Raw genomic sequence first — 23,682 nt, forward strand, 5'->3', positions numbered from 1 at the left:
TAGTTACCACCCCTCTAGTAGTTACCATCCCTCTAGTAGTTACCATCCCACCCCTCTAGTAGTTACCACCCCTCTAGTAGTTACCATCCCACCCCTCTAGTAGTTACCATCCCACCCCTCTAGTAGTTACCATCCCACCCCTCTAGTAGTTACCACCCCTCTAGTAGTTACCATCCCTCTAGTAGTTACCGTCCCACCCCTCTAGTAGTTACCATCCCACCCCTCTAGTAGTTACCACCCCTCTAGTAGTTACCATCCCTCTAGTAGTTACCATCCCTCTAGTAGTTACCATCCCACCCCTCTAGTAGTTACCATCCCACCCCTCTAGTAGTTACCATCCCTCTAGTAGTTACCGTCCCACCCCTCTAGTAGTTACCATCCCACCCCTCTAGTAGTTACCACCCCTCTAGTAGTTACCATCCCTCTAGTAGTTACCATCCCACCCCTCTAGTAGTTACCACCCCACCCCTCTAGTAGTTACCATCCCACCCCTCTAGTAGTTACCATCCCACCCCTCTAGTAGTTACCACCCCTCTAGTAGTTACCACCCCTCTAGTAGTTACCATCCCACCCCTCTAGTAGTTACCATCCCACCCCTCTAGTAGTTACCATCCCACCCCTCTAGTAGTTACCACCCCTCTAGTAGTTACCACCCCTCTAGTAGTTACCACCCCTCTACCCTCTAGTAGTTACCATCCCACCCCTCTAGTAGTTACCATCCCACCCCTCTAGTAGTTACCATCCCTCTAGTAGTTACCATCCCACCCCTCTAGTAGTTACCACCCCTCTAGTAGTTACCACCCCTCTAGTAGTTACCATCCCACCCCTCTAGTAGTTACCACCCCTCTAGTAGTTACCACCCCTCTAGTAGTTAGTAGTTACCACCCCTCTAGTAGTTACCATCCCACCCCTCTAGTAGTTACCATCCCACCCCTCTAGTAGTTACCATCCCACCCCTCTAGTAGTTACCATCCCACCCCTCTAGTAGTTACCATCCCACCCCTCTAGTAGTTACCATCCCACCCCTCTAGTAGTTACCACCCCTCTAGTAGTTACCATCCCACCCCTCTAGTAGTTACCATCCCACCCCTCTAGTAGTTACCATCCCACCCCTCTAGTAGTTACCACCCCTCTAGTAGTTACCATCCCACCCCTCTAGTAGTTACCATCCCACCCCTCTAGTAGTTACCATCCCACCCCTCTAGTAGTTACCATCCCACCCCTCTAGTAGTTACCATCCCACCCCTCTAGTAGTTACCATCCCACCCCTCTAGTAGTTACCATCCCACCCCTCTAGTAGTTACCGTCCACCCCTCTAGTAGTTACCATCCCACCCCTCTAGTAGTTACCATCCCCTCTAGTAGTTACCACCCCTCTAGTAGTTACCATCCCACCCCTCTAGTAGTTACCATCCCACCCCTCTAGTAGTTACCATCCCACCCCTCTAGTAGTTACCACCCCTCTAGTAGTTACCACCCCTCTAGTAGTTACCATCCCACCCCTCTAGTAGTTACCACCCCTCTAGTAGTTACCATCCCACCCCTCTAGTAGTTACCATCCCACCCCTCTAGTAGTTACCATCCCACCCCTCTAGTAGTTACCACCCCTCTAGTAGTTACCATCCCTCTAGTAGTTACCATCCCACCCCTCTAGTAGTTACCATCCCACCCCTCTAGTAGTTACCATCCCACCCCTCTAGTAGTTACCATCCCACCCCTCTAGTAGTTACCACCCCTCTAGTAGTTACCATCCCACCCCTCTAGTAGTTACCATCCCACCCCTCTAGTAGTTACCACCCCTCTAGTAGTTACCATCCCACCCCTCTAGTAGTTACCATCCCTCTAGTAGTTACCGTCCCACCCCTCTAGTAGTTACCATCCCACCCCTCTAGTAGTTACCATCCCACCCCTCTAGTAGTTACCATCCCACCCCTCTAGTAGTTACCACCCCTCTAGTAGTTACCATCCCACCCCTCTAGTAGTTACCATCCCACCCCTCTAGTAGTTACCATCCCTCTAGTAGTTACCATCCCACCCCTCTAGTAGTTACCATCCCACCCCTCTAGTAGTTACCATCCCACCCCTCTAGTAGTTACCATCCCTCTAGTAGTTACCATCCCCTCTAGTAGTTACCACCCCTCTAGTAGTTACCATCCCACCCCTCTAGTAGTTACCATCCCACCCCTCTAGTAGTTACCACCCCTCTAGTAGTTACCACCCCTCTAGTAGTTACCATCCCTCTAGTAGTTACCATCCCACCCCTCTAGTAGTTACCATCCCCTCTAGTAGTTACCACCCCTCTAGTAGTTACCATCCCACCCCTCTAGTAGTTACCACCCCTCTAGTAGTTACCATCCCCCTCTAGTAGTTACCATCCCTCTAGTAGTTACCACCCCTCTAGTAGTTACCATCCCACCCCTCTAGTAGTTACCACCCCTCTAGTAGTTACCATCCCACCCCTCTAGTAGTTACCATCCCACCCCTCTAGTAGTTACCATCCCACCCCTCTAGTAGTTACCACCCCTCTAGTAGTTACCATCCCACCCCTCTAGTAGTTACCATCCCCTCTAGTAGTTACCATCCCACCCCTCTAGTAGTTACCACCCCTCTAGTAGTTACCATCCCACCCTCTAGTAGTTACCATCCCACCCCTCTAGTAGTTACCATCCCACCCCTCTAGTAGTTACCATCCCACCCCTCTAGTAGTTACCATCCCACCCCTCTAGTAGTTACCATCCCACCCCTCTAGTAGTTACCATCCCACCCCTCTAGTAGTTACCATCCCACCCCTCTAGTAGTTACCATCCCACCCCTCTAGTAGTTACCATCCCACCCCTCTAGTAGTTACCATCCCACCCCTCTAGTAGTTACCACCCCTCTAGTAGTTACCACCCCTCTAGTAGTTACCATCCCACCCCTCTAGTAGTTACCATCCCACCCCTCTAGTAGTTACCACCCCTCTAGTAGTTACCTCACCCCTCTAGTAGTTACCATCCCACCCCTCTAGTAGTTACCACCCCTCTAGTAGTTACCATCCCACCCCTCTAGTAGTTACCATCCCACCCCTCTAGTAGTTACCATCCCACCCCTCTAGTAGTTACCATCCCACCCTCTAGTAGTTACCACCCCTCTAGTAGTTACCATCCCACCCCTCTAGTAGTTACCACCCCTCTAGTAGTTACCATCCCACCCCTCTAGTAGTTACCACCCCTCTAGTAGTTACCATCCCTCTAGTAGTTACCATCCCACCCCTCTAGTAGTTACCATCCCACCCCTCTAGTAGTTACCATCCCACCCCTCTAGTAGTTACCATCCCACCCCTCTAGTAGTTACCATCCCACCCCTCTAGTAGTTACCATCCCACCCCTCTAGTAGTTACCATCCCACCCCTCTAGTAGTTACCATCCCACCCCTCTAGTAGTTACCGTCCCACCCCTCTAGTAGTTACCACCCCTCTAGTAGTTACCACCCCTCTAGTAGTTACCATCCCACCCCTCTAGTAGTTACCATCCCACCCCTCTAGTAGTTACCACCCCTCTAGTAGTTACCACCCCTCTAGTAGTTACCACCCCTCTAGTAGTTACCATCCCACCCCTCTAGTAGTTACCACCCACCCCTCTAGTAGTTACCATCCCACCCCTCTAGTAGTTACCATCCCACCCCTCTAGTAGTTACCATCCCTCTAGTAGTTACCACCCCTCTAGTAGTTACCATCCCACCCCTCTAGTAGTTACCATCCCACCCCTCTAGTAGTTACCACCCCTCTAGTAGTTACCGTCCCACCCCTCTAGTAGTTACCATCCCTCTAGTAGTTACCACCCCTCTAGTAGTTACCACCCCTCTAGTAGTTACCATCCCACCCCTCTAGTAGTTACCATCCCACCCCTCTAGTAGTTACCATCCCACCCCTCTAGTAGTTACCATCCCTCTAGTAGTTACCACCCACCCCTCTAGTAGTTACCATCCCACCCCTCTAGTAGTTACCATCCCACCCCTCTAGTAGTTACCATCCCACCCCTCTAGTAGTTACCATCCCACCCCTCTAGTAGTTACCATCCCACCCCTCTAGTAGTTACCATCCCACCCCTCTAGTAGTTACCATCCCACCCCTCTAGTAGTTACCATCCCACCCCTCTAGTAGTTACCATCCCACCCCTCTAGTAGTTACCATCCCACCCCTCTAGTAGTTACCACCCCTCTAGTAGTTACCACCCCTCTAGTAGTTACCATCCCACCCCTCTAGTAGTTACCATCCACCCCTCTAGTAGTTACCATCCCACCCCTCTAGTAGTTACCATCCCTCTAGTAGTTACCACCCCTCTAGTAGTTACCACCCCTCTAGTAGTTACCATCCCACCCCTCTAGTAGTTACCATCCCACCCCTCTAGTAGTTACCATCCCACCCCTCTAGTAGTTACCATCCCACCCCTCTAGTAGTTACCACCCCTCTAGTAGTTACCACCCCTCTAGTAGTTACCACCCCTCTAGTAGTTACCATCCCACCCCTCTAGTAGTTACCATCCCACCCCTCTAGTAGTTACCATCCCACCCCTCTAGTAGTTACCATCCCACCCCTCTAGTAGTTACCATCCCACCCCTCTAGTAGTTACCATCCCTCTAGTAGTTACCATCCCACCCTCTAGTAGTTACCATCCCTCTAGTAGTTACCACCCCTCTAGTAGTTACCATCCCACCCCTCTAGTAGTTACCATCCCTCTAGTAGTTACCACCCCTCTAGTAGTTACCATCCCACCCCTCTAGTAGTTACCATCCCACCCCTCTAGTAGTTACCATCCCACCCCTCTAGTAGTTACCACCCCTCTAGTAGTTACCATCCCTCTAGTAGTTACCATCCCACCCCTCTAGTAGTTACCATCCCTCTAGTAGTTACCATCCCACCCCTCTAGTAGTTACCATCCCACCCCTCTAGTAGTTACCACCCCTCTAGTAGTTACCACCCCTCTAGTAGTTACCATCCCACCCCTCTAGTAGTTACCCCACCCCTCTAGTAGTTACCATCCCTCTAGTAGTTACCATCCCACCCCTCTAGTAGTTACCACCCCTCTAGTAGTTACCATCCCACCCCTCTAGTAGTTACCACCCCTCTAGTAGTTACCATCCCTCTAGTAGTTACCATCCCACCCCTCTAGTAGTTACCATCCCTCTAGTAGTTACCATCCCACCCCTCTAGTAGTTACCACCCCTCTAGTAGTTACCATCCCACCCCTCTAGTAGTTACCGTCCCACCCCTCTAGTAGTTACCATCCCACCCCTCTACCCTCTAGTAGTTACCATCCCACCCCTCTAGTAGTTACCATCCCACCCCTCTAGTAGTTACCATCCCCTCTAGTAGTTACCATCCCACCCCTCTAGTAGTTACCACCCCTCTAGTAGTTACCATCCCACCCCTCTAGTAGTTACCATCCCACCCTTCTAGTTTTTACCATCCCAGGTCCATCCTTCATGTCTCGTTTGGCTGTTTGGTTTTTAAATGTGGAGGAAGAGGAATCGGTGTTGTTGTTCATGTGTTACTAAGAGACAGAAAATACACTACTGTTCTGCTACCTGTGTGTGTGTGTGTGTGTGTGTGTGTGTGTGTGTGTGTGTGTGTGTGTGTGTGTGTGTGTGTGTGTGTGTGTGTGTGTGTGTGTGTGTGTGTGTGTGTGTGTGTGTGTGTCTGTCTCTGTTCTGCTACCTGTTTGTGTGTGTGTGAGTGTGTGTCTCTGTTCTGGTACGTGTGTGTGTGTGTGTGTGTGTGTGTGTGTGTGTGTGTGTGTGTGTGTGTGTGTGTGTGTGTGTGTGTGTGTGTGTGTGTGTGTGTGTGTGTGTGTGTGTGTGTGTGTGTGTGTGTGCTAGCACCTGATCAGAGCCATAAGGGAGACTAGACATCTACCCCCCCACCATCAGATTAGGGGGTGGGGCAATGTAGCCTGTGTTTTTTTGTCCGCCCACTTTGCTTCTGAAATCACCGGTTGCATCACTGCCTAGTATGGCAACTGCTCGGCATCTGACCGGAAGGCGCTACAGCCAAGGACATCACTGGGGCCAAGCTTCCTGTCATCCAGGACCTATATTCTAGGGGGTGTCAGAGGAAGGCCCCAAAAAATTGTCAAAAACTCCAGTCACCTAAGTCATAGACTGTTCTCTCCGCTACCTCACGGCAAGTGATAACGGAGCGCCAAGTCTAGGTCCAAAAGGCTCCTTAACAGCTTCTACCCCCAAGCCATAAGGCTGCTGAACAGTTAATCAAATGGCCATTAGACTATAACCTACTAATAGTTATATCACGTAGTCGTAGGGCTAATAGACTATAACCTACTAATAGTTATATCACATAGTCGTCTAATAGACTATAACCTACTAATAGTTATATCACGTAGTCGTAGGTCTAATAGACTATAACCTACTAATAGTTATATCACGTAGTCGTAGGGCTAATAGACTATAACCTACTAATAGTTATATCACGTAGTCGTAGGTCTAATAGACTATAACCTACTAATAGTTATATCACATAGTCGTCTAATAGACTATAACCTACTAATAGTTATATCACGTAGTCGTAGGGCTAATAGACTATAACCTACTAATAGTTATATCACATAGTCGTCTAATAGACTATAACCTACTAATAGTTATATCACGTAGTCGTGGGTCTAATAGACTCTAACCTACTAATAGTTATATCACGTAGTCGTAGGTCTAATAGACTATAACCTACTAATAGTTATATCACGTAGTCGTAGGTCTAATAGACTCTAACCTACTAATAGTTATATCACGTAGTCGTAGGTCTAATAGACTATAACCTACTAATAGTTATATCACGTAGTCGTAGGTCTAATAGACTATAACCTACTAATAGTTATATCACGTAGTCGTAGGTCTAATAGACTATAACCTACTAATAGTTATATCACGTAGTCGTCTAATAGACTATAACCTACTAATAGTTATCACGTAGTCGTAGGTCTAATAGACTATAACCTACTAATAGTTATATCACGTAGTCGTAGGTCTAATAGACTATAACCTACTAATAGTTATATCACGTAGTCGTAGGTCTAATAGACTATAACCTACTAATAGTTATATCACGTAGTCGTAGGTCTAATAGACTATAACCTACTAATAGTTATATCACGTAGTCGTAGGTCTAATAGACTATAACCTACTAATAGTTATATCACGTAGTCGTAGGTCTAATAGACTATAACCTACTAATAGTTATATCACGTAGTCGTCTAATAGACTATAACCTACTAATAGTTATATCACGTAGTCGTAGGGCTAATAGACTATAACCTACTAATAGTTATATCACGTAGTCGTCTAATAGACTATAACCTACTAATAGTTATATCACGTAGTCGTCTAATAGACTATAACCTACTAATAGTTATATCACGTAGTCGTAGGTCTAATAGACTATATCCTACTAATAGTTATATCACGTAGTCGTAGGTCTAATAGACTATAACCTACTAATAGTTATATCACGTAGTCGTAGGTCTAATAGACTATAACCTACTAATAGTTATATCACGTAGTCGTCTAATAGAATATAACCTACTAATAGTTATATCACGTAGTCGTAGGTCTAATAGACTATAACCTACTAATAGTTATATCACGTAGTCGTAGGTCTAATAGACTATAACCTACTAATAGTTATATCACATAGTCGTAGGGCTAATAGACTATAACCTACTAATAGTTATATCACGTAGTCGTAGGTCTAATAGACTATAACCTACTAATAGTTATATCACGTAGTCGTCTAATAGACTATAACCTACTAATAGTTATCACGTAGTCGTAGGTCTAATAGACTATAACCTACTAATAGTTATATCACGTAGTCGTAGGTCTAATAGACTATATCCTACTAATAGTTATATCACGTAGTCGTAGGTCTAATAGACTATAACCTACTAATAGTTATATCACGTAGTCGTAGGTCTAATAGACTATAACCTACTAATAGTTATATCACGTAGTCGTAGGTCTAATAGACTATAACCTACTAATAGTTATATCACGTAGTCGTAGGTCTAATAGACTATAACCTACTAATAGTTATATCACGTAGTCGTAGGTCTAATAGACTATAACCTACTAATAGTTATATCACATAGTCGTAGGGCTAATAGACTATAACCTACTAATAGTTATATCACGTAGTCGTAGGTCTAATAGACTATAACCTACTAATAGTTATATCACGTAGTCGTCTAATAGACTATAACCTACTAATAGTTATCACGTAGTCGTAGGTCTAATAGACTATAACCTACTAATAGTTATATCACGTAGTCGTAGGTCTAATAGACTATAACCTACTAATAGTTATATCACGTAGTCGTAGATCTAATAGACTATAACCTACTAATAGTTATATCACGTAGTCGTAGGTCTAATAGACTATAACCTACTAATAGTTATATCACGTAGTCGTAGGTCTAATAGACTATAACCTACTAATAGTTATATCACGTAGTCTTAGATCTAATAGACTATAACCTACTAATAGTTATATCACGTAGTCGTCTAATAGACTATAATCTACTAATAGTTATATCACGTAGTCATAGGGCTAATAGACTATAACCTACTAATAGTTATATCACGTAGTCGTAGGTCTAATAGACTATAACCTACTAATAGTTATATCACGTATTCGTAGGTCTAATAGACTATAACCTACTAATAGTTATATCACGTAGTCGTAGGTCTAATAGACTATAACCTACTAATAGTTATATCACGTAGTCGTAGGTCTAATAGACTATAACCTACTAATAGTTATATCACGTAGTCGTCTAATAGACTATAACCTACTAATAGTTATATCACGTAGTCGTAGGGCTAATAGACTATAACCTACTAATAGTTATATCACGTAGTCATCTAATAGACTATAACCTACTAATAGTTATATCACGTAGTCGTCTAATAGACTATAACCTACTAATAGTTATATCACGTAGTCGTAGGTCTAATAGACTATATCCTACTAATAGTTATATCACGTAGTCGTAGGTCTAATAGACTATAACCTACTAATAGTTATATCACGTAGTCGTAGGTTTAATAGACTATAACCTACTAATAGTTATATCACGTAGTCGTAGGTCTAATAGACTATAACCTACTAATAGTTATATCACGTAGTCGTAGGTCTAATAGACTATATCCTACTAATAGTTATATCACGTAGTCGTAGGTCTAATAGACTATAACCTACTAATAGTTATATCACGTAGTCGTAGGTCTAATAGACTATAACCTACTAATAGTTATATCACGTAGTCGTAGGTCTAATAGACTATAACCTACTAATAGTTATATCACGTAGTCTTAGATCTAATAGACTATAACCTACTAATAGTTATATCACGTAGTCGTCTAATAGACTATAATCTACTAATAGTTATATCACGTAGTCATAGGGCTAATAGACTATAACCTACTAATAGTTATATCACGTAGTCGTAGGTCTAATAGACTATAACCTACTAATAGTTATATCACGTATTCGTAGGTCTAATAGACTATAACCTACTAATAGTTATATCACGTAGTCGTAGGTCTAATAGACTATAACCTACTAATAGTTATATCACGTAGTCGTAGGTCTAATAGACTATAACCTACTAATAGTTATATCACGTAGTCGTCTAATAGACTATAACCTACTAATAGTTATATCACGTAGTCGTAGGGCTAATAGACTATAACCTACTAATAGTTATATCACGTAGTCGTCTAATAGACTATAACCTACTAATAGTTATATCACGTAGTCGTCTAATAGACTATAACCTACTAATAGTTATATCACGTAGTCGTAGGTCTAATAGACTATATCCTACTAATAGTTATATCACGTAGTCGTAGGTCTAATAGACTATAACCTACTAATAGTTATATCACGTAGTCGTAGGTTTAATAGACTATAACCTACTAATAGTTATATCACGTAGTCGTAGGTCTAATAGACTATAACCTACTAATAGTTATATCACGTAGTCGTAGGTCTAATAGACTATATCCTACTAATAGTTATATCACGTAGTCGTAGGTCTAATAGACTATAACCTACTAATAGTTATATCACGTAGTCGTAGGTCTAATAGACTATAACCTACTAATAGTTATATCACGTAGTCGTAGGTCTAATAGACTATAACCTACTAATAGTTATATCACGTAGTCGTAGGTCTAATAGACTATAACCTACTAATAGTTACATCACGTAGTCGTCTAATAGACTATAACCTACTAATAGTTATATCACGTAGTCGTAGGTCTAATAGACTATAACCTACTAATAGTTATATCATGTAGTCGTAGGTCTAATAGACTATAACCTACTAATAGTTATATCACGTAGTCGTAGGTCTAATAGACTATAACCTACTAATAGTTATATCACGTAGTCGTAGGTCTAATAGACTATAACCTACTAATAGTTATATCACGTAGTCGTCTAATAGACTATAACCTACTAATAGTTATATCACGTAGTCGTAGGTCTAATAGACTATAACCTACTAATAGTTATATCACGTAGTCGTAGGGCTAATAGACTATAACCTACTAATAGTTATATCACGTAGTCGTAGGTCTAATAGACTATAACCTACTAATAGTTATATCACGTAGTCGTCTAATAGACTATAACCTACTAATAGTTATATCACGTAGTCGTATTGCTAATAGACTATAACCTACTAATAGTTATATCACGTAGTCATAGGTCTAATAGACTATAACCTACTAATAGTTGTATCACATAGTCGTAGGTCTAATAGACTATAACCTATTAATAGTTATATCACGTAGTCGTCTAATAGACTATAACCTACTAATAGTTATCACGTAGTCGTAGGTCTAATAGACTATAACCTACTAATAGTTATATCATGTAGTCGTAGGTCTAATAGACTATAACCTACTAATAGTTATATCACGTAGTCGTCTAATAGACTATAACCTACTAATAGTTATATCACGTAGTCGTCCAATAGACTATAACCTACTAATAGTTATATCACGTAGTCGTAGGTCTAATAGACTATAACCTACTAATAGTTATATCACGTAGTCGTAGGTCTAATAGACTATAACCTACTAATAGTTATATCACATAGTCGTAGGGCTAATAGACTATAACCTGCTAATAGTTATATCACGTAGTCGTCTAATAGACTATAACCTACTAATAGTTATATCACGTAGTCGTCTAATAGACTATAACCTACTAATAGTTATATTACGTAGTCGTAGGTCTAATAGACTATAAGCTACTAATAGTTATATCACGTAGTCTTAGGTCTAATAGACTATAACCTACTAATAGTTATATCACGTAGTCGTCTAATAGACTATAACCTACTAATAGTTATATCACGTAGTCGTCTAATAGACTATAACCTACTAATAGTTATATCACGTAGTCGTAGGGCTAATAGACTATAACCTACTAATAGTTATATCACGTAGTCGTAGGTCTAATAGACTATAACCTACTAATAGTTATATCACGTAGTCGTCTAATAGACTATAACCTACTAATAGTTATATCACGTAGTCGTCTAATAGACTATAACCTACTAATAGTTATATCACGTAGTCGTAGGTCTAATAGACTATAACCTACTAATAGTTATATCATGTAGTCGTAGGTCTAATAGACTATAACCTACTAATAGTTATATCACGTAGTCGTAGGTCTAATAGACTATAACCTACTAATAGTTATATCACGTAGTCGTAGGTCTAATAGACTATAACCTACTAATAGTTATATCACGTAGTCGTCTAATAGACTATAACCTACTAATAGTTATATCACGTAGTCGTAGGTCTAATAGACTATAACCTACTAATAGTTATATCACGTAGTCGTAGGTCTAATAGACTATAACCTACTAATAGTTATATCACGTAGTCGTAGGTCTAATAGACTATAACCTACTAATAGTTATATCACGTAGTCGTAGGTCTAATAGACTATAACCTACTAATAGTTATATCACGTAGTCGTCTAATAGACTATAACCTACTAATAGTTATATCACGTAGTCGTAGGTCTAATAGACTATAACCTACTAATAGTTATATCACGTAGTCGTAGGGCTAATAGACTATAACCTACTAATAGTTATATCACGTAGTCGTAGGTCTAATAGACTATAACCTACTAATAGTTGTATCACATAGTCGTCTAATAGACTATAACCTACTAATAGTTATATCACGTAGTCGTAGGGCTAATAGACTATAACCTACTAATAGTTATATCACGTAGTCGTCTAATAGACTATAACCTACTAATAGTTATATCACGTAGTCGTCTAATAGACTATAACCTACTAATAGTTATATCACGTAGTCGTAGGTCTAATAGACTATAACCTACTAATAGTTATATCACGTAGTCGTAGGTCTAATAGACTATAACCTACTAATAGTTATATCACATAGTCGTAGGGCTAATAGACTATAACCTGCTAATAGTTATATCACGTAGTCGTCTAATAGACTATAACCTACTAATAGTTATATCACGTAGTCGTCTAATAGACTATAACCTACTAATAGTTATATTACGTAGTCGTAGGTCTAATAGACTATAAGCTACTAATAGTTATATCACGTAGTCTTAGGTCTAATAGACTATAACCTACTAATAGTTATATCACGTAGTCGTCTAATAGACTATAACCTACTAATAGTTATATCACGTAGTCGTCTAATAGACTATAACCTACTAATAGTTATATCACGTAGTCGTAGGGCTAATAGACTATAACCTACTAATAGTTATATCACGTAGTCGTAGGTCTAATAGACTATAACCTACTAATAGTTATATCACGTAGTCGTAGATTTAATAGACTATAACCTACTAATAGTTATATCACGTAGTCGTAGATCTAATAGACTATAACCTACTAATAGTTATATCACGTAGTCGTAGGTCTAATAGACTATATCCTACTAATAGTTATATCACGTAGTCGTAGGTCTAATAGACTATAACCTACTAATAGTTATATCATGTAGTCGTAGGTCTAATAGACTATAACCTACTAATAGTTATATCACGTAGTCGTAGGTCTAATAGACTATAACCTACTAATAGTTATATCATGTAGTCGTAGGTCTAATAGACTATAACCTACTAATAGTTATATCACGTAGTCGTAGGTCTAATAGACTATAACCTACTAATAGTTATATCACGTAGTCATAGGTCTAATAGACTATAACCTACTAATAGTTATATCACGTAGTCGTAGGTCTAATAGACTATAACCTACTAATAGTTATATCACGTAGTCGTCTAATAGACTATAACCTACTAATAGTTATATCATGTAGTCGTAGGGCTAATAGACTATAACCTACTAATAGTTATATCACATAGTCGTCTAATAGACTATAACCTACTAATAGTTATATCACGTAGTCGTGGGTCTAATAGACTCTAACCTACTAATAGTTATATCACGTAGTCGTAGGTCTAATAGACTATAACCTACTAATAGTTATATCACGTAGTCGTAGGTCTAATAGACTCTAACCTACTAATAGTTATATCACGTAGTCGTAGGTCTAATAGACTATAACCTACTAATAGTTATATCACGTAGTCGTCTAATAGACTATAACCTACTAATAGTTATATCATGTAGTCGTAGGGCTAATAGACTATAACCTACTAATAGTTATATCACGTAGTCGTAGGTCTAATAGACTATAACCTACTAATAGTTATATCACGTAGTCGTAGGTCTAATAGACTATAACCTACTAATAGTTATATCACGTAGTCGTAGGTCTAATAGACTATAACCTACTAATAGTTATATCACGTAGTCGTAGGTCTAATAGACTATAACCTACTAATAGTTATATCACGTAGTCGTAGGTCTAATAGACTATAACCTACTAATAGTTATATCACGTAGTCGTAGGTCTAATAGACTATAACCTACTAATAGTTATATCACGTAGTCGTAGGTCTAATAGACTATAACCTACTAATAGTTATATCACGTAGTCGTCTAATAGACTATAACCTACTAATAGTTATATCACGTAGTCGTAGGGCTAATAGACTATAACCTACTAATAGTTATATCACGTAGTCGTCTAATAGACTATAACCTACTAATAGTTATATCACGTAGTCGTCTAATAGACTATAACCTACTAATAGTTATATCACGTAGTCGTAGGTCTAATAGACTATATCCTACTAATAGTTATATCACGTAGTCGTAGGTCTAATAGACTATAACCTACTAATAGTTATATCACGTAGTCGTAGGTCTAATAGACTATAACCTACTAATAGTTATATCACGTAGTCGTCTAATAGAATATAACCTACTAATAGTTATATCACGTAGTCGTAGGTCTAATAGACTATAACCTACTAATAGTTATATCACGTAGTCGTAGGTCTAATAGACTATAACCTACTAATAGTTATATCACATAGTCGTAGGGCTAATAGACTATAACCTACTAATAGTTATATCACGTAGTCGTAGGTCTAATAGACTATAACCTACTAATAGTTATATCACGTAGTCGTCTAATAGACTATAACCTACTAATAGTTATCACGTAGTCGTAGGTCTAATAGACTATAACCTACTAATAGTTATATCACGTAGTCGTAGGTCTAATAGACTATATCCTACTAATAGTTATATCACGTAGTCGTAGGTCTAATAGACTATAACCTACTAATAGTTATATCACGTAGTCGTAGGTCTAATAGACTATAACCTACTAATAGTTATATCACGTAGTCGTAGGTCTAATAGACTATAACCTACTAATAGTTATATCACGTAGTCGTAGGTCTAATAGACTATATCCTACTAATAGTTATATCACGTAGTCGTAGGTCACGTAGTCGTAGGTCTAATAGACTATAACCTACTAATAGTTATATCACGTAGTCGTAGGTCTAATAGACTATAACCTACTAATAGTTATATCACGTAGTCGTAGATCTAATAGACTATAACCTACTAATAGTTATATCACGTAGTCGTAGGTCTAATAGACTATAACCTACTAATAGTTATATCACGTAGTCGTAGGTCTAATAGACTATAACCTACTAATAGTTATATCACGTAGTCTTAGATCTAATAGACTATAACCTACTAATAGTTATATCACGTAGTCGTCTAATAGACTATAATCTACTAATAGTTATATCACGTAGTCATAGGGCTAATAGACTATAACCTACTAATAGTTATATCACGTAGTCGTAGGTCTAATAGACTATAACCTACTAATAGTTATATCACGTATTCGTAGGTCTAATAGACTATAACCTACTAATAGTTATATCACGTAGTCGTAGGTCTAATAGACTATAACCTACTAATAGTTATATCACGTAGTCGTAGGTCTAATAGACTATAACCTACTAATAGTTATATCACGTAGTCGTCTAATAGACTATAACCTACTAATAGTTATATCACGTAGTCGTAGGGCTAATAGACTATAACCTACTAATAGTTATATCACGTAGTCGTCGGTAATAGACTATAACCTACTAATAGTTATATCACGTAGTCGTCTAATAGACTATAACCTACTAATAGTTATATCACGTAGTCGTAGGTCTAATAGACTATAACCTACTAATAGTTATATCACGTAGTCGTAGGTCTAATAGACTATAACCTACTAATAGTTATATCACGTAGTCGTAGGTCTAATAGACTATAACCTACTAATAGTTATATCACGTAGTCGTAGGTCTAATAGACTATAACCTACTAATAGTTATATCACGTAGTCGGGTCTAATAGACTATAACCTACTAATAGTTATATCACGTAGTCGTAGGTCTAATAGACTATAACCTACTAATAGTTATATCACGTAGTCGTAGGTCTAATAGACTATAACCTACTAATAGTTATATCACGTAGTCGTAGGTCTAATAGACTATAACCTACTAATAGTTATATCACGTAGTCGTATGTCTAATAGACTATAACCTACTAATAGTTATATCACGTAGTCGTAGGGCTAATAGACTATAACCTACTAATAGTTATATCACGTAGTCATAGGTCTAATAGACTATAACCTACTAATAGTTGTATCACATAGTCGTAGGTCTAATAGACTATAACCTATTAATAGTTATATCACGTAGTCGTCTAATAGACTATAACCTACTAATAGTTATCACGTAGTCGTCTAATAGACTATAACCTACTAATAGTTATATCACGTAGTCGTAGGTCTAATAGACTATAACCTACTAATAGTTATATCACGTAGTCGTCTAATAGACTATAACCTACTAATAGTTATATCACGTAGTCGTCCAATAGACTATAACCTACTAATAGTTATATCACGTAGTCGTAGGTCTAATAGACTATAACCTACTAATAGTTATATCACGTAGTCGTAGGTCTAATAGACTATAACCTACTAATAGTTATATCACATAGTCGTAGGGCTAATAGACTATAACCTGCTAATAGTTATATCACGTAGTCGTCTAATAGACTATAACCTACTAATAGTTATATCACGTAGTCGTCTAATAGACTATAACCTACTAATAGTTATATTACGTAGTCGTAGGTCTAATAGACTATAAGCTACTAATAGTTATATCACGTAGTCTTAGGTCTAATAGACTATAACCTACTAATAGTTATATCACGTAGTCGTCTAATAGACTATAACCTACTAATAGTTATATCACGTAGTCGTCTAATAGACTATAACCTACTAATAGTTATATCACGTAGTCGTAGGGCTAATAGACTATAACCTACTAATAGTTATATCACGTAGTCGTAGGTCTAATAGACTATAACCTACTAATAGTTATATCACGTAGTCGTAGATTTAATAGACTATAACCTACTAATAGTTATATCACGTAGTCGTAGATCTAATAGACTATAACCTACTAATAGTTATATCACGTAGTCGTAGGTCTAATAGACTATATCCTACTAATAGTTATATCACGTAGTCGTAGGTCTAATAGACTATAACCTACTAATAGTTATATCATGTAGTCGTAGGTCTAATAGACTATAACCTACTAATAGTTATATCACGTAGTCGTAGGTCTAATAGACTATAACCTACTAATAGTTATATCATGTAGTCGTAGGTCTAATAGACTATAACCTACTAATAGTTATATCACGTAGTCGTCTAATAGACTATAACCTACTAATAGTTATCACGTAGTCGTCTAATAGACTATAACCTACTAATAGTTATATCACGTAGTCGTAGGTCTAATAGACTATAACCTACTAATAGTTATATCACGTAGTCATAGGTCTAATAGACTATAACCTACTAATAGTTATATCACGTAGTCGTAGGTCTAATAGACTATAACCTACTAATAGTTATATCACGTAGTCATAGGTCTAATAGACTATAACCTACTAATAGTTAATTCACGTAGTCGTAGGTCTAATAGACTATAACCTACTAATAGTTATATCACGTAGTCGTAGGTCTAATAGACTATAACCTACTAATAGTTATATCACGTAGTCGTAGGTCTAATAGACTATAACCTACTAATAGTTATATCACGTAGTCGTAGGTCTAATAGACTATAACCTACTAATAGTTATATCACGTAGTCGTAGGTCTAATAGACTATAACCTACTAATAGTTATATCACGTAGTCGTAGGTCTAATAGACTATAACCTACTAATAGTTATATCACGTAGTCGTAGGTCTAATAGACTATAACCTACTAATAGTTATATCACGTAGTCGTAGGTCTAATAGACTATAACCTACTAATAGTTATATCACGTAGTCGTAGGTCTAATAGACTATAACCTACTAATAGTTATATCACGTAGTCGTAGGTCTAATAGACTATAACCTACTAATAGTTATATCATGTAGTCGTAGGTCTAATAGACTATAACCTACTAATAGTTATATCACGTAGTCGTAGGTCTAATAGACTATAACCTACTAATAGTTACATCACGTAGTCGTCTAATAGACTATAACCTACTAATAGTTATATCACGTAGTCGTAGGTCTAATAGACTATAACCTACTAATAGTTATATCACGTAGTCGTAGGTCTAATAGACTATAACCTACTAATAGTTATATCACGTAGTCGTAGGTCTAATAGACTATAACCTACTAATAGTTATATCACGTAGTCGTATGTCTAATAGACTATAACCTACTAATAGTTATATCACGTAGTCGTAGGTCTAATAGACTATAACCTACTAATAGTTATATCACGTAGTCGTAGGTCTAATAGACTATAACCTACTAATAGTTATATCACGTAGTCATAGGTCTAATAGACTATAACCTACTAATAGTTATATCACGTAGTCGTAGGTCTAATAGACTATAACCTACTAATAGTTATATCACGTAGTCATAGGTCTAATAGACTATAACCTACTAATAGTTATATCACGTAGTCGTAGGTCTAATAGACTATAACCTACTAATAGTTATATCACGTAGTCGTAGGGCTAATAGACTATAACCTACTAATAGTTATATCACGTAGTCGTAGGTCTAATAGACTATAACCTACTAATAGTTATATCACGTAGTCGTAGGTCTAATAGACTATAACCTACTAATAGTTATATCACGTAGTCGTAGGTCTAATAGACTATAACCTACTAATAGTTATATCACGTAGTCGTAGGTCTAATAGACTATAACCTACTAATAGTTATATCACGTAGTCGTAGGTCTAATAGGCAAAAGGCCTACTGCTAATTATAGTTTGTTCCTGAACTTCAGCCGTCCCTCCTGCACCACAAGTTGGTTCAACTTCCTGAAAATCATTGTGCGATCCTGCTGCTGTTTTTTCTGTGCCGTGATAGGGTGCTCCAATTACTTCAAATTACATCTCATCAAGATCTGCTGCTTATCTCTTGTGTGTCTCAGCCACCAGATCTCAACCCACCTGAACACCTAGGGGAGATTCTGGAGCAGAGCCTGAGACAGCGTTTTCCATCAACAAAACACCAAATGGTGGAATTTCTGGTGGAAGAATGATGTCACATCCCTCCAACAGAGTTCCAGACACTTGTAGAATCTATGCCAAGGCTCATTGAAGCTGTTCTGGCGGCCCGTGCTGGCGCCCTATTAAGACCATTTCTGTTGGTGTTTCATTTTGGGGGGGGGGGGGGGGGGCAGTTACCTGTAGATCGCCTTCGAAGCCCATCTTAACGATAATTAGAGTTAAATTAGAACACCACATTAATTTGTTTGCCCCCTACCATTTATCATGCATATGCTGTGGAATTGATGAAGGATTTTTTTTCTCAACACTGCATGTGTAGCAAATACCGCCCTATTCCCTCTGTAGTGCACTATTTCTGACCAGGTCCTATAGGTCAAAAGTGATGCACTATGTAGGGAATAGGGTGCCATTTGGGATGTATCCTATGTGTGTCTTAGCCCTAAGTGCTGTGCCATCATACTGATGGTTTTCTCCATTGTCCTCCATTTGCCATGGAAGAATGTCTGGTTCTATAGTAGAATTAAAACAACACCCGTGTGGGAAGCATCCTCAGTTTTAGTAGTTCCTTTCTACATTGCCTCTGGGTAATTTGCCTTGTGTCCCTATGATTTGTTTCTCTGTGCTGGAAACCAACGTTTCTCCTTTTTTTTGTGTGTTGCAGATAAAATCGAAGAAGCACAGAAAGAACTGAAAGATCCCAAAGCCAGTGCACAGAAAGGTAATATTCCTCTCCAGTGCACAGAAAGGTAATATTCCTTATCAATGGACCTCCCAACTGGCGCAGCGGTCTAAGGCACTGCATCGCAGTGCTTGAGGCGTCACTACAGACCCGGGTTTGATTCTGGGCTGTGTCGCAGCCGGTCGTGACCGGGAGACCCATGAGGCGGCGCACAATTGGCCCAGTGTCTTCCGGGTTGGGGGGGGGGGGGTTTGGCCGGCCGGGATGTCCTTGTCCCATCACACTCTAGCGACTCCTGTGTTGGGCTGGGCGCATGCACGCTGACACGGTCGCCAGTGGTACGGTGTTTCCTCTGATCCATCGGTGAGGCTGGCTTCCAGGTTATGCGCTCAGTGTGTCAAGAAGCAGTGTGTCTTGGCAGGTCATGTTTCGGAGGACGCATGGCTCTTGACCTTCGCCTCTCCTGAGTCCGTACGGGGGTTGCAGCGATGGGACAAGACTGTAACTATCAATTGGATATCAAGAAATTGTGGAGAAAAAGTGATATATATTTTTTTAAATGCTTATCAATGAGTAGCATTCAAAGGTTATTAATGGAATGATTTCACTTTGAACAGACTAAGTGTATGTGAGGGGGATTTATTTTCCTCTTGTACTCACAGTAACTCATTTTTTTATGAAGAACGTACTGTGCCAGTTTTACATACTACTCACAGTAACTCAGTGTTTTATAAAGAACTTACTGTGCCATTTTTACGTACCCCTGCAAATTGCCAGTGTTCTGTGGGAAAACACCGAAAGTGTATTTTTTACTTCTTAATAGGACAAAGTATTTGTAGCCTAAATACATGTGATAAACAGTAGCCTAAATACATGTGATATACAGTAGCCTAAATACATGTGATATACAGTAGCCTAAATACATGTGATATACAGTAGCCTAAATACATGTGATATACAGTAGCCTAAATACGTGTGATAAACAGTAGCCTATAATGACACGCAGCACATCAATGTACCGAACATCAGTCTACAGTGCATTCTGAAAGTATTCAGACCCCTTCCCTTTTTCCGCATTTTGTTACATTACAGCCTTATTCTAAAATTGAGAAAGTATCCTCATCAATCTACACACAATACCCCATATTGACAAAGCGAAAACAGGTCTTCAGACATGTTTGAAAATGTATTCCAAATAAAAAAAAAAAATGGAAATATCACATTTACGTAAGTATTCAGACCCTTTTACTCAGTACTTTGGCAGCGATTACAACATTGAGTCTTCTTGGGTATGACGCTACAAGCTTGTCACACCTGTATTTGGGGAGTTTCTGTCATTCTTCTCTGCCGATCCTCTCACGCTCTGTCAGATTGGAAGGGGAGCGTTGCTGCTCAGCTATTTCGCTCCAGAGATGTTAGATCGGGTTCAAGTCCGAGCTCTGGCTGGACCACTCAAGGACATTCAGAGACTTGTCCTGAAGCCACTCCTGCGTTGTCTTGGCTGTGTGCTTAGGGTCGTTGTCCTGTTGGAAGGTGAACCTTCGGGCCCCAGTCTGAGGTCTTGAGTGCTCTGGAGCAGGTTTTCATCAAGGATCTCTCTGTACTTTTCTCTGTTCATCTTGCCCTCGATCCTGACTACTCTCCCAGTCGCTGCCGCTGAAAAACATCCCCACAGCATGATGCTGCCACCACCATGCTTCACCATAGGGATGGTGCCAGGTTTCCTCCAGACATGAAGCTTGGCATTCAGGCCATAGAATCGTGTTTCTCATGGTTTGAGAGTCCTTTAGGTGCCTTTTGGCAAACTCCAAGCGGGCTGTCATGTGTCTTTTACTGAAGAATGGCTTCTGTCTGGCCACTCTACTGTAAAGGCCTGATTGGTGGAATGCTGCAGAGATGGTTGTCCTTCTGGAAGATTCTCCTATTGCCACAGAGGAACTATGGAACTCTGTCAGAGTTACCATCAGGTTCTTGGTCACCTCCCTCTGTTTGGCCGGGTGGCCAGCTCTCGGAAGAGTCTTGGTGGTTCCAAACTTCTTCTATTTAAGAATGATGGAGGCCACTGTGTTCTTGGGGACCTGCAATGCTACAGACATGTTTTTGGTACCCTTCCCCAGATCTGTTCCTCGACACAATCCTGTCTCGGAGCTCTGTGGACAATTCCTTCGACCTCATGGCTTGGTTTTTGCTCTGACATGTGCTGTCAACTGTGGGACCTTATATAGACAGGTGTGTGCCTTTCCAAATCATGTCCAATAATTTTGATTTACCACAGGTGGACTCCAATCAAGTTATAGAAACATCTCAAGGATGATTAATGGAAACAGGATGTACCTGAGCTCAATTTCAAGTCTCATAGCAAAGGGTCTGAATAATTATGTAAATAAGGTATTGCTGATTTTTTTATTTTTAATACATTTTCAAAAATTACCAAAAACCTTTTATCGCTTTGTCATTATGAGATATTGTGTGTAGATTGATTAGTAAAAAAAAATATTTAATCCATTTTAGGTTAAGGTTGTAACATAACAAAATGTGAAACAAATCAAGGGGTCTGAATACTTTCCCAATGCACTGTATGTACCCTACATCAGTCAATTCAACGTTTTCTTGTTTTCTGTATTATGAATGCAACAAACATTTTAATTGGTCAGTCACAGTCACTCATTTTACTTGAGTGGTTATGCTAACGGTAGACAAACAGAGAGATGTACTGGTCAGATGGTCCTTTGGTCCAGTTTCTTTGAACTAGTGGATGTAGTGTGCAACCCCAATGGCACCCTATTCCCTATGTAGTGCACTACTTTTGCCCACCAGGACTAATGGGACTCTGGTCAAAAGTAGTGGGCTATATAGGGAATAGTGTGCTATTTGGGACATTACCATAGTCTAAATATTTTCTCCTGCCTGCCTTGAAGTCTGTAAGGCTGTGTTCCTTAGCTAGGAAGCTCAGTGTGAGTATGCCAAGGAGATTACTAGACTTGGAGGGTTTCCGGTATTTCCTCTATCCCATTTAAATCCCCCTGATCCCCCTACACAGTATGTGTCCCACATGGCACCCTATTCCCTTTTTTTAGTGCACTACTTTCGACCAGGGCCTATACGGATCTGGTCAAAAGTAGTGCACTATATAGGGAATAGGGTGCTGTATGGGATACAGTTGTAGAAAAGCCTAGTCTTCCAGGTTTTACCATAGATCAGAAGGCAGTGCTTTTTCAATGCTGGAAATGGCCCCCTGTGAGAGAGCTATTTTCTGACCTGCTAATGAAGTGTTCTGTGATGTAACAGTTCTTGTAAAGGACATGACGTGATGGTGGACAGGGTTAGCTCTGAACCCAACCCTCGGCTTACCTGATTCGACAGTACCCTGAGAACTAGGATGAACCACTCCTTACCTCATCTCACATGAATCTCAGAAACACCCAACTTTATTTATAGACTGTGTAAGCTGTAAGCTTGCTCTGACTGTTTCTCCCTTTCGAATGAGGTTGGTTGGGGTTATGTGTTGAAGGGAGAGGATTCGGAACCAACAATATATAGAATACCTAAATCCCCTCTCCAAATACACCAGCTGATGATGTCACCTGGCCTGTCAATCACAGGTTAATCCCCACTGTTAAAAGCAGCTTTACTCTATCAATAGGTGTTGCTATACTAGGATGCTATGACACACCTTTTCTTAACTTCTGAATGGCCACTGATCTTCCTTGACTTTCAGTCATTTTCCCCCTTGCATTCTAACTCACAGCCATTCTATATTAGGAGATATTTATATAATAATATATATGACTATTATAGTATTCCCAGTAACATTCCTGTCTAGTTAATTTCAGCTTAAATATGGTTGGTAATAAAGCACATTTATCACAAGTGCAGATAAGTGATTTATAAGCTCATTAATTTATAAGACCAAATGTAACTTAGGGCCAATAT

The 23,682-nt window shown here is 39.4% G+C and overlaps 1 protein-coding gene across 4 annotated transcripts in view; it reads left to right on the forward strand.

Annotated features, from left to right (window-relative positions):
• Positions 1-23,682, forward strand: part of LOC106589029 (zinc finger protein 40) — a 127,475-nt gene that overhangs the window by 81,211 nt on the left and 22,582 nt on the right. For all 4 annotated transcript variants that reach the window (XM_045709768.2, XM_014178674.3, XM_014178672.3 and 1 more), the window contains one exon: positions 19,732-19,788. In XM_045709768.2, the coding sequence (XP_045565724.2) occupies positions 19,732-19,788 (57 nt within the window). The remainder of the gene's footprint in view (positions 1-19,731; positions 19,789-23,682) is intronic.

Source organism: Salmo salar, chromosome 27 (genome assembly GCF_965601325.2).
Source record: "Salmo salar chromosome 27, fSalSal1, whole genome shotgun sequence".
Lineage (NCBI taxonomy): Eukaryota > Metazoa > Chordata > Actinopteri > Salmoniformes > Salmonidae > Salmo > Salmo salar.